The 13,557-nt window shown below is 31.4% G+C and overlaps 1 protein-coding gene across 6 annotated transcripts in view; it reads right to left on the bottom strand.

The window, feature by feature from the left end:
- Positions 1 to 4,334: 4,334 nt before the first annotated feature.
- LOC115890121 (cyclic nucleotide-gated cation channel subunit A) overlaps positions 4,335 to 13,557 on the bottom strand; it is a 64,795-nt gene continuing 55,572 nt past the window's right edge. For 5 of the 6 annotated variants that reach the window (XM_030910270.1, XM_030910268.1, XM_030910269.1 and 2 more), the window contains 2 exons: positions 5,567 to 5,793; positions 4,335 to 5,216 (listed from right to left, as the gene is read on the bottom strand). In XM_030910270.1, coding sequence (XP_030766130.1) covers positions 5,090 to 5,216; positions 5,567 to 5,793 — 354 coding nt within the window. In that variant the 3' untranslated portion in view covers positions 4,335 to 5,089. Of the gene's footprint in view, positions 5,217 to 5,566; positions 5,794 to 13,047; positions 13,176 to 13,557 lie in introns of those variants that run through there. The other variant, XM_030910272.1, reaches the window with a different exon arrangement.

Here is a 13,557-nt window from a genome sequence, read left to right as displayed (position 1 = left end):
CAGAAAATGTGAATTTATTTTTGACAATCGCTGTCATAATTTGCGACAGAAAATGCTACTGCCACCTCTTGAAGTTTATCCTAACTTGCTGCTATAAAGAGATCTTTAATTAAAAAAAAATATATATATCTTGAAACTCCTGACTTCTGGACTTAATCTTTGACAAAAATTTAGAATATCATTGACAAATTTGAAGAAAGTCGGCTATAAAGTTTTCAAATATATGCAAAAAACAATTATTCCTCAAATTATTGTTAAATAGTACAATTTTCAAATTATAGAGGGCTCTGTATAAACATAGTTTTTGCGTCTAAAAATTACAGATTTCTTTAAAATAAAATTAAGCTCTTTGGCAATTGTCCCATAGATGACAGCATCTGTAAACAAAATACAGTATTCTTTAATATTGAAATTAAACTAGCGTCCATCAGATGTCAGCACATATCAAATTTTTGCAGATTTCGATACTAGGAGAGTTTTACAATTGTCTAATAGATGTCAATACATGCAATTAAATAGAAAACTATACTTCTTTAGTTGAACTATTGAACAGAAGATGGTGCTTTAGAAATTTTTAGTTTAGGAACTCGCCACAAAAATTTTATGGCGCTGAAAACAATTTCTGGCGGTTTAAAAGAAATTCAAACTGAAAATACTATTTTATTATCTTAAAATATAGAATATTTGGACACTATTGAATGGAAAGTACAGATTATAACTCTATAGTTACTCTTTAAATTACTCTAAATTATTAGACAAAAACAAATGGGGTATATTTGATAAATATATATTTTCCTTTTATACAGATTACTTTTAAAAAATACAAAGTATACACTTCTCCGTCCGAAATAAAAACAAATTCCTTATAACATAGTAAATATTGAACATATGCTTATAATATACTGAGAACAATCTAATAAAAGAAAATCCTAACTATAATGTCTTTTAATTGTTTTTTTTTTGCATTCTCAAAGGAATGTTTTTTAACTTTATCGTCTAAGTACAACAAATGAACCTATTTATCACAATAATTTTAAGGCTTTTTCCAATTCTAAAATGTCCATTTATATTTTTCGGGTTTTTGTTTTTATTATAATTATTGTAAATTCATACCCCGCCATTTTATGGCGCTAGGACGTTGGCGTGTTACCAGTTGCCTAAATACAATTATCAACCATTTTATAAACTAGAAATATATTTAAATATACCAAAAATATAGATATGTTTGATTTCGTTTTTTCAACTGCGATTTTCGAAGTCTGTAAATTCACATAAATTAACATTTATACATGGTGTTTTTATTCTAATATAGTATAACAGTGTTTTTTTAAAGCTTATGCGTTGTTTTTAGGTCTACCCGTTATCTGTAAATAAAATTATATCTTTACGCAAAATAACATTTAAAAAATATTTTTTTATTGGAAGACATTGTCTAAAAAATAATTCTGAATCTATTTGTATATATACATACATAAAAAAATATTAAAAAAGCTCGCACATTTAATTTAATGACTGTATATACAGGGTGGTCCGCTAATTAAAATGGACCATCTTGTATAATCAGTTGTATAGTCAAAGAGGTGGTTTTGTGTTCAATTTTAATATTAAAAAAATTATAAAACCTTTATAATGTTTTTTTGGCTACACCTCTGAATATAATTATTTTTTAAAATTGACTAGTACATCATTTGACCAGAAGGTATCTTTTTTGTCTTTTTTATTCTTTTGGTCCACTTTACAATAAAACTGTCAATGTATAAGAGAGTCAAATTTTACGTATCAACCAGAATGATTATGAGTAAAAAAACACGTCACAGTTACCTATGAAATGACAATTGACGATAATTTTTGTGAGGGTGATTTCTGTATACCATTTGAAGATTTTTTTTTAGAAATATATTTTTTCTTTTCAGGTTGGTACGCTAATTTCAACTACAAGGGTTGGCACAATTGCTATGACCTATTAAAATATTTTAATAAATACGAGGGTTGAAGAATAAGTTTCAGTTTTGAACGAATAAGTTAAAAAAACTGTTGTGTCTTTCCATTTGTTCAAAAAAAAGGCGTAAGCGATAGTTATGAAATGAAGATCGCTGTCATTTTATATATAAAATTATATGGGAAATGTCATCTAGTGATGTAAAAATTCTAAGTAATCGTTACAAAGTAACAGTTACTTTATGAGGACTCGAAGTAACGCTTACTATTTGAATTTAGGACTCGTTACTCGTTACAAGCTAATTCGTTACTTTTGCGAGGGCAGTAATCCTAATCCCTGGAAATGCACGAACCGAGGACTCGAAACTCGATACTGAAATATTCCTTACTTCGACGTAGGTCTAGTTGTTATCAATATATTTATGTTTAAAGTGTTGACTTGACGCCGGCCGGTGTTTTGGATGGCAAATGTGTGATATTTTTATTACAATTATTATGATTGGCTCATGCCGACCCGGAGGCGGTCTGTCCTTTTGCCGTTTGTTGTCGCTTTTCATTTATAGAATAGAATTGTTTATTTAGATTAACATGTCTTAGATATTAATTAAAAATGGATTCACGTTAGTCACAAAAAATGTTAACATCTGAAAAAGCAGAGCAAATATTTTTCTTCTTCAAAAGAGAATAGATATTTCTCCACTTACACTGTAAGAAAATCTACAAAATAAAAATAGTAATTTTTAGTAAACACTGCTGCGTTAATCCAAAAGAATTTTTTTGAAGAGATGAATCCGCCACAGAGGAATATACATTTTTTTAATATTTTTACATTTTAACAAAAATATATACATTTTTTTTATTTTTACCCTTTAATACCCTTTAATGTTTGCCTATTTATTAATGTAATACAAAGAGAGAAAGAGAGAGAGAGAGAGATAATATAAAAAATACTTTATATTTATTATGCACATATTTTCTTTGTTTGATTTGTTTTCTTTTATTTCTAATTTTATTAATAGTACATAGTTTTATTTAACATATCATTATAAAAATATTATAAATATTATTAAAAACATATTATTCAGTACTTTAATACTGAGTATTGAAATTATCCTATTAAGCCCTTACACTAGAAGAAAGTAGAAACCCCTTATAGGTTAAACCGAGCATGCAACGAAGATCGCCGCGCACAATAAGTAACGAAGTTCCACGTCAAGCCCAAGTCTTCCAACCTGTACACAAAACAACGATTATAAAGTAACGATACTAAGTACCAAAGTAACGAGTAACTAAAGTAACTAAAGTAACGAGTCCAAAAGTAACGAGTCCTATTACCAAAAGTAACTAGTAGTTACGAGTCCATAAAAGTAACTAAAACTAAAGTTTACATCACTAATGTCATCGATCGTCATTTCCATGCCAACTAGACGCTTTTTGTTCGATTATACGTTAGTTATTTATTATCATGATAAGATACAGTTGCAAATATTTTTTAAAAACCACGAAAAATGCAAGAAGATGATGCGCCTGCTATCTGCTATGTCTAGAGAACAGAATTTCAGTATTTCACTGGCGAAATAAAGTTACTTTAACCCACTAGTGGAAATAGCGCTTTAAACGCTTCATCTAAATGGACGAAACTTATTTATTACATGATTGCGGATTGGTAGCTAAACATAACAGTAGAGATACTTATTGTTCTACCCTTGTATATCCCCACATAATTAAAATATTACACTTCTTTTTTCTTTCATAACTTACTAGATACAATCTAGTTGTTATAGGATAAATTGTTTTATATTTTCTGTTTTTTGTAGGGCTGCCAGTTGTAAAAAGTAAACAAAATATGACCAAACAATCCGAAAAGATCATAATTCTTTTAGAAGAGCCAATTATTGTTTAATAGTTATTTTTTATACAAGACGATAAAATGGTATTTTATTGTCGATCGAAAAGATTAATTCACAATCGATGAAATCGCGAGTGAATTAATTTCGGGAGGCAATAATGCAATTTTATCGTCGTGTATAAACAATATTTTTTTTCATAGCGAGTTACGTTTAAAAAAGATATTCAGAAATTATTATTTCAAGGAATTTATTACGAGTAGAAAAAATATTGTGCCGGGTTGGCGTCGATTTCTATGTAATTTGACAAATAAATAAAGCTGTCTTTTTAATTGTCAGTTTTGAGTCAATATTTTTTAATTCTCTTTCGTGTCGATTGCTGATTGAATTGGAGCCAGAAATGGCTCAAAACGAAATACGTAAATTACCAACAGATATTCAGGGTGAGGAGACAAACGCCATATCCAAATACTTCCATTTAAATCCCGAATAACTTATGAAAAGGAATATAAAAATTTTCAAAAACGGAAGCAATTAAAAAACGTGCGAGAAGAAATAAAATTTCTAGCCTATCCTCGCTGTTAAAGTATCATTTAATCTACCCGTGTGGTTAAAGTACTATTTTTGAAAAAATACAATTTTTAAATCAAACTTGCTTTAAACATCAAAGTCAAATACATGGTACAAATAAGTAGAATAGGAAAATATCCTAAAATGTCCAAATGTTTGTTTGTTATTTACCCACTCAAAGACCCACTCAAATACCCTTAGGCAAATCTGTCTTCAAAATATCCTCTTTATACGAGGGTATTTTGACAAGTTACCCACCCCTCAATGTCAGAAAAACAGATTTAGCTTTTACTAAAAAAAATATTTGCATTGAGTAGTGAAAATTGGAATCTTTAGATATTAAATGGTTATTACCTCAGAGAACTCGAGAAACTATTTTAACAATCCGGACATCTGGCAACCCTGTTCACACTCTTATTTTAAGGCCCAAACTACATTTCGAGTAGGTAACATTTGATTTTGTTCGTTAAATTATACCTAAATTCAATCCTATATCCTATACACTAAATCGTTGTAGAATTCATGCTTTCTTAACTATAAAACAAAGTTCTCATTTATACAGGGTGTGCCAAACAGTTCGTAACAAATTTGTTAATTTTTTTCGATGATTCGATAATGTTTTTTGTCAGTTATCGTCCATAATCTTTTTGGTACACGCTGTAGGTCGCTGTTGGATGTCTCTTATGTTGTATTATTTTTTTGGTCTACCTATATCATTCTAAAATCGTCGAATTCTACATGGTTTTGTGTCTGGAACCGGAACTGAAGTCTCCCTTTTTCAATTCGTACGACCGAAGCCTTTTTCTCACAGTGGGTACTGCTAGATTTTCTGATATGTTGTCCTCTTTGTCTCTTCCATTTCTAGAGAAAAGAATATTTATTTAAATCACAAAATACTGCCAATAATTCTCACAGTTTTCGTAGAAAATCATAAATATTTTAAACTAAATTTTATGGCAAACGCTGAAGCTCTGCAAACCTTAGGCAGATTTCTGAAATATATATAATATCCGCTTTAGCCGACTCCTGAGAGCGACCCGAAAGTACAGCGTAATATACTCTTAAGGTCTTTCTGGTCTTTACTAGATTTTTAGGAGTATTATGACAACAGCATAAATTAAATGCCAAGATTATCATAAACGGTAAAATTTAAATTCTTAGGATATTTTCAGAGAGCAAAAAAAAAAATAATTGTATAGATTCAAACATACCTGCTTTCGACTCTGCTAATTCTCTGTTTGAGTTTGGCTTGACTGGCTGAATATTCAGCCAACAATCTGGCTAAGCGAGTCTGGAGGTTCTCCACAGTCCCTTCCAGCTTTTTGATCGAGTCTTCCATGGAATGTTGGGTTTCTTTCGCACGTTTGAACATGTCCTCGTCCAGAAGACCGTCTTTTCGCAACAGCTGGCAACCCCGCTCTATCAATGTGGCCTTTGCCTGTAAAAATTTGAAGAAAAAATAATGTATCGCTCAAAAATTAGTTGCAACCAATCCCCCCAAACATATTCTGTAGACAAAAATCCGGACAACCCTGTATATACTCTGCACATTTTAATTCTGCTATTTAATATGAATATTACAATTCTTTTACACTAAATACTAGCGTGTACCCGCTACTTTGTTTGCGTCGAGTTAATCATTTGTAATGGTGATGATAAAGCAAAGCAAGAATTTCCATTAACATACAAACTGGATAAAAATTTCTCACATTTATCTCAGCATGAGAAAAACAATATGGCGATATTATTATATAACTTGGTAATATTTGAGGGGTAGTTTTATCCATAGGTTTTATCTCGTTGGAATTTGACTTTCGAAAAGTCTGTTTGCCAAAAATAAGCTTTTTACGTCAAGCAGTTTAAGCAGAATCGTGGTTAAGAAATTACCCAACTTTTTGGATCACCCTGTATGATTTTTTAAAAAATTTCAAAATATGTAAAAAAAACCAAAAAAATTATGTTTGTCCAAGCGTTTTCCTGAAAGACTAACCGTTTTTTAAATAAAAAATATTGTAATATTTGAGAGGTGGTTTCACCCTCTTGGAAATGGAATTTCGAAAAATCCTAGATTCCTATCGAACCTCTACACCCTAGAATCAACCTGTATGCCAAAATTGAGCTTCTTACGTTGAGTGGTTTGAGCAGGATCGTGATTAATCAGTATGTCAGTCACTTAAGGATTTTATATATTAGTATAGATTATAATTTTAAGTTTATAATACATTTCTTAACAATAAATAAATTAAGAAATGTAAAACAAAATAGTTTATCACAAGTTCGGAGAATTAGAGATTATTTTCTAAATCCTGAATTGATACTGATACGAAAACTGAACATTTGGGCGAGAAACTTTGATTATCTCTAAGCTTGCAGTAACCGCCAAGTGAATTTCGTGGTTAAAGGTTGTTAGACATAGTTCGCTGAGCATTACCTTCCTGTATTAATCGTGTTCTTATCCTTAGGCTATATTAGGGTTTCTCAAACTATCTTCCACGTGTCCTTATTCCAATTTATAGGCGACAATAAATCTTTTTTCAAAATTCCAGCAACAGAAAATATAAAATATGGACCATTATTTAAATAAAACCTAACACAAACATGTCTAGAAAGTAGATAATATGAACAGTAATAAAAATATTTCGTCACATACAGTTTTATAAACTCTGATTTGAGTTTCTTTTTTATTTTTTTTTATCTGCAATAAAACTTACCTATATGTTTTTAACATACACAATTACACGTCTCGTTATATCTCCATACATTATAAAAATTGTACAGATCATACTGTGAATAGTTCTGACTGACAACGAAACGCATTAGCAAGCAAGGGGGATGTCAATGTTAGTCGGGAATTATTGTGAACTAAAAACCTAGTTCAAGGAACTATTCCTCTGGAGGAACTAGAACTAAGGAACTAGTTCCTCCCAAGGAAAATTGAAGAGTATTAAAATACTCCAAATAAAAAAATTTTGGTTTTGAAATGAGCACTTTGTTTACTCACTTGTTTCGTCGAACCGCTTGAATCAATTTTTGATTTTGACCAGATCGTTGTGAGAAAATGTGAAGCTATAAAATGTTGTTTCGGGAGAGTTGAATATCCAGGACAATTATATATACTATAATACTATAATAAAATATGTATAGTTAATCAATGTTTAGCCTTTAAACAAAGTTTATACAAACGGTGCAAGTGGGCATGAATGTTACTGCACTCAACAACGCCTTAATTACGCTCTCCTTTAAGTGTTAACATTTTTTCAGCATATTTTATTAACATTTAGTTACCATTATTAACCTAGTTCGGGTTCTTTTTCACTTATTTTTTACTATCCGAAACAGCGTTACATCACACAAACCTCGTACCTGATTGTTTTATAGTTTCAATAACTACACTAGTAAAAAATCAAATAATTAAATATTATGACAAAGAAACGATCTTAATATTATTTCAATGCAACTGCGTGAAATACTTTATATACCCGGCACTTCTAATTTTTGCCGTTGGAGCGCTGCGGTCGGAATTTTTAAAATAAACTGAAATGCACCAAGCCTATAAGCTAAACAAACGGTCTAGTCATTTTGATATGAACCTATTAGTAACTATAATATTAACTAGATTTAAAAAACATTTAGCTCAGATAAGATATGGTAGACCGGATAAATCTTACGTTGCCGAACATATTGTTGATAAAGAACATTGTATAGATCTTAATAATTTAAAATTAAACAAGTCTCAAATTACAGGCAATTAGATGCATATGAAAGCATCAGAATTAATAAATGTAAAGATAGTATGAACAGAGACAACGGTCCAATTCCTTCAAGTTCTTTGTTCCTACTACTCTAGTGGCGAAAATCTAACTGTTACGCTCAGTTGGCTCTGACTCGGTTGGCTAGATTTTGCCACGCCCACCCGGTGCCCACTGGGCGAGTACATAAACGCTCAACTTGTAGATTGTACTTTAGTTTATAATCATCTGCTGATGATGTTAACAAGGTTAGCGAAACGCGCATCCAGTGTAAAAGTGTTTTGGTGTATTGTGGTGATTTAGTGTTTTTATTTTGCTGTGTAACACCAAAGGTTCCAACCTTTAACTGTAATCTTGATTATATGGCAACATAGGTAGTAGATTTTGCAAGAAAAAAAATCCAGTAAATATACAGTTGTTCTCAAATTTTAGCAAAAAATCATTTTTTTTGGAAATTTTCAAAGTAAAGTAACTCCGAAAAAATATGTTTCTTTTATCGAGATCTACCACCACTTAAAATACTTGCACTTATTTCTGGGACACCCTGTATAAACTTGTGTTTACATAATGTCACATTATATGAGAGGTCGTTCTTTATTCAACTTCATTTTAATTGCCATCGCTGTGTAGTCAATGTCAAACCAATTTTTAATAGCAACACTTGACAACAGTAGACAGAAAAACTTATTTAAGAAAAAAGTATACATATATCAACAACGGGTCAAAAATGGTTTGTTTTAAAAATACAGCTACACTATTTCCAGTTATGTCCCCTTATACCAAGAAATAAAACTTCTAAAAGCTCGTTTCAGCTGATGCCATTAGTAAAACTTTTTAAACGGTGCTTTTTTCTGGTCAAAACACGACCTTGCACGAACTGACCAGCGAACCGTAAGATTAATCAACGTCACTGATTGATATTAATGGGACATCTCCAGGATTTTAGTGGTCTAGTTTCCTTTGTTTAGCGCTCCGTCGGTCCGTCTTAAGGGATGATTTAAATGAAAATGCACTCCGGGAGTCAATATATAAAGGAGAATGTTTTCCCGAATTCCGGAAAAAAACTTTATATTTAAAAAGCTTTAATAAAAAAAACTCAGCTAAAACAAATCTTGGACAGTTTATTTGTTCATGTAGATGGTGTTAGAAATTAAGCCTATAGAAAAAAACAATAATAGTTGTCGTAAACGTTTTCAAAGTATTTTGTTAAAGCAACTTTATGGGCAATTTCATGGCACTAAACATGTATTGTCCAAGATGTAACTAGCGTTTCCGTCAGTCTGTCCGAGACCTAGTTTAGCTCTGCGCCACTGCGCGCTGATTTGGTCGTTTACAGCGCAGCGGATAAAGAATACTGTACCGTAGTTCTAGTTTCAGTCGACAGAGTGAGTGGTTGCCGGAGATAGTGTTGCCAGAACTACTGATTAATTCGTAGATTTACGGATTTTGTGTACAGTATGTTAATTATTCGGATTTTTTTTATCATTAAATAATTTAATATAATATTATATGATTAAACAAAGAACGGCGTCAGAGTTGGTTTGGAAATGAAGATCGCTGTTATTTTATATGTAAAATATTATGGTAAATATCAATAATCGTGATTTCGAAGCCAACTAAACGACTTTTTTCGATCATACGACATATTCAGTACCAGTAAAAGAATTTTTATTTTTGTTGTTTATTCTATGTTTAACACGAATAAATTTTCAATACATGGTGGATCACAAACGTGGATTTTTCATCCAAAGATATTTTCGTCAAACGTATTACAGATGTTACACATTGTAATATGGCAACACTGTTGCTTTCAGATCCAAACCGTCTTCGATGCGCCTTCGCTGGCCGAATTAGGAAAAATAAGTGTTTTATGCGTTGGCCGCATAACGATTGGTGTCTCCACCGTACAGCACTTGAGACGTAAGAGGAAATCAAATCAGCCTTGTCAACGCGTTAACAAAGTTATTCGACGTCTTTGATGACGTGCACACCAATTTATATTGATTTCTCTATACAAAACAGTGTTATAGGAAATGAAATTTGCACTGAATAAACTATTATTGTTATGCGAACGAAACACTTATGAAGAGCTTCTTTTCAGCCATTTTTAAGATTGGTTTGTTCTGTTTACCGCTTCTTTCGTTTTCGATGAAAAACAAACAAACAAATTTGTGCTTTTTATCAATACTTTTTTATCCTGACTTTTCGTTTGAATAAAGTTCGTGTTGTAACCATCAATATTAAAAGTAATAGAATGCCTTAATTGTATAGGTAAGTATACCGGGTGTTGCATCGTCGGACGGGACATAGGAAATCCCATATAAATTTTAATGGGGTCAATTATTGGCTTCCCTAATTATTTTAGAGAATAATTCTATCTAGGTTTATTGAAGAGCACTAAAACCCAGATTCAAAAGAATAATTTTAGATATTTTTGATTAGCTCGTTTACGAGTTATCGCCGATTTCTTTTTAAATATTTCTCCTTTCTTATGGCCCTGTATTTACTTATGAGCACCAGTCATAGGCACCAGTCAAGGTAAAAGATAACTGTCAAATGAAGTTGTCATTTCAGAAATTTACCTATTTGGTGCTTTATTATTATTGAAAACTTATTCCTACATTGGAAATCTTAAAGATGTATTTATAAATACAAATTAATATGAATTAAAGCGAAATAAAGTAGTCAATTACAAGGTTAATTATAGTATTATTACAATATTCAATAACTTATTAATTTAGGTACTATTAAATTGTTAGAACTTTAGGATTTAAGAAGATGTTCAAGTATTCCTCCATCGACTGCTAGACCATAACTCAGGCGATCATAAAATTCTCTTCTTACATTCGCTAGTTGGTAAACTGAAATTCTATTGTTAAATTTGGGTATTTTTTATCCTTGTATATCCTGTTTTTTAAATGGCCCCAGAGAAAGAAATCATTTGGCGAAATACCATGAGACCTTGCTGGCCAATTTACTGTATGATTTAGGCCAATAACGTTTTCGTTAAAACTATTATCTAAATATTCCCGAACAGCCAGGGTACTATGTGCCGGGCAGCCACCCATTTGGTACCAAACTTCTTGATTTTCCCTAGCGTGGATATTGCGTCCTTTTTTCGACAAACCTGTGTTGGTTTTCTTTGTTCCAATATCGATAATTTTGAACATTGGGTTCATTATTTAAGGTAAACGTGCATTCGTCAGTAAAACATATGTTTTTTGAAAATTCCCTATCCGAGTTTGCTCTTTCCATCATATCAAAACAAAACGCCTGCCGCCGTATTTCGTCCACATCTCGTAGCTCTTGGTGCTTTTCATATTTGAAGGAATAGTATTTATGTCATCCAAAATTCGAAACGCTGTAGTGTGATCTATTCCTATTTCATCCTCAAGTTTCTCTTACACGCACAATAAAACTTCTAAGTCGGTATCATTTCTTGCATCTTCTCTTTGTTCCTGCCTTGCTTCACATCTGCAGTTATTTATTAGAGTACCTTTGGTCTCAAATCTCTGGATATTCCTTGCGATTGTAGATTTTCCAGGTATCGTTCTATTCGGATACAGAGCAGCAAACATGTCCGACACCTTTTGATAACTATTTCCTTGATAATACCATTTAATCATCAATACTTTTTCTTCGGTATTGTAATTCATGGCTAATATTTTCGATGTAGGTATGAGTTTTTAATAATAATAATAAAGCACTAAATAGATAAATTTCCGAAATGACAACTTCATTTGACAGTTATCTTTTACCTTGACTGGTGCTCATAAGTAAATACAGGGCCATAAGGAGAAATATTTAAAAAGAAATCGGCGATAATTCGTAAATCAAAAATATCTAAAGTTATTCTTTTGAATGTGGGTTTTAGTGCTCTTCAATTAACCTAAATAGAATTATTCTCTAAAATAATTAGGGAAGCCAATAATTGACCCCATTAAAATTTACATGGGATTTCCTATGTCCCGCTCAACGATGCAACACCCGGTATGAGTGATCTATAGGTTTTAATGTTCGTGGTTCTTTGTTGTCACATCCCGAAAATTCCCGGTTGCCGGAAAAATGCATAGATAACAAACCAGGCCATCTTGATTCACGAAGCGGGAAATGAGAGAGGATGAATTTCATAGTTAGCTTATGCGAAAATATGAAAGCTTAAGCCTCGACGGGTACGGTTATGTTTTTATTAAGTTTATGCTAATTTTACACGAGAAAAAAACTAATAGCGGGGGAGTTTAGAACGTTCTTTTTGGTTAAAAATGGCATTAGTCTGTTTTTTATTAATTTTCATGACGTGCACGATACTCATACTGGGTAAAAAATACAAAGAGAAAGATATCAAATACTTACTGTGGTGATACATTCTTAAAATTTACATTGACTTTCCTATATACAGAATGAGCCTTAAATAAGTGCAAATAATTTTAGGGGTGGTATATTTCGGCCCCAGAAACACCAGCCATCTTTAAAAAATAAAGAGCCAATAGTTAGCCATCTTTAGTTAAAAAACATAATATCTTCATAATATAGGTAGTAGATTATATTTACAAGAAAGAAAACCCAAAAAAAGTCAAGTTGTTCTCAAAATTTAAGCGAAAAATCAATTTTTCTTTAAATTTTCAAAGTAAAATATCTCCGTTATCTTAGACTTATTTGATAAACGGTAATGAGAAAATATGTTCCTTTTATAAAGATCTACCAGCCCTGAAAATATTTGGACTTATTTAAGACTCACCCTGTATAAATATACTTTGCTTTACACAATTCTATATTATATGAGACTCCATTCTTTATTCTACTAGTTTTTTATTTCTTTTTATTTACGGCACATCATTAACAATAATAAACAAATATTTTTATCCAGAAATACATACAAAACCATCTCCAGATGACACTAGAAGGGCTAAAATTAAACACATCCCTTGTTTTTCTCGTTGTCACTTTTCTCTTAAGATCATTTAAACAATAGACCAGCAATTTTTGATACCCCTGTATACATTTAAGGAGGTAATTAAAATTTCCAGTAAAGCATATTTCTCTGGCTTCAAATTCTGCACAAGAATTAATTCTGAAAAGTAATGTACAGGGTGTTGACAATCTATTTTTATTATAACATGCATATTTAAATATCTATTTTCCATAGCAACTCTTAAAATTGCCTTATATCTATCAAAAATAGTAGATAAAATAGTACTTTAACCGCCAAGGGTAGATTAAATGATACTTTAACAGCGAGGATAGGTTAAAAACTTTATTTCTTCTCGCACGTTTTTTAATTGCTTCCATTTTTGAAAAATTTCGTATTCCTTTTCATAAGTTATTCGGGATTTAAATGGAATTAGTTTGGATATGGCGTTTGTCGCCTCAGCCTGAATATCTGTTGGTAATTTACTTATTTCGTTTTGAGCCATTTCTGGCTCCAATTTAATCAGCAATCGACACGAAAGAGA

Source organism: Sitophilus oryzae, unplaced genomic scaffold, assembly GCF_002938485.1.
Source record: "Sitophilus oryzae breed Bouriz unplaced genomic scaffold, Soryzae_2.0 scaffold_85_pilon_pilon, whole genome shotgun sequence".
NCBI classification, from domain to species: Eukaryota; Metazoa; Arthropoda; class Insecta; order Coleoptera; family Curculionidae; genus Sitophilus; species Sitophilus oryzae.
The sequence above is the reverse complement of the archived record's forward strand: the minus strand, read 5'-3'. Positions and strand labels throughout refer to the sequence as shown.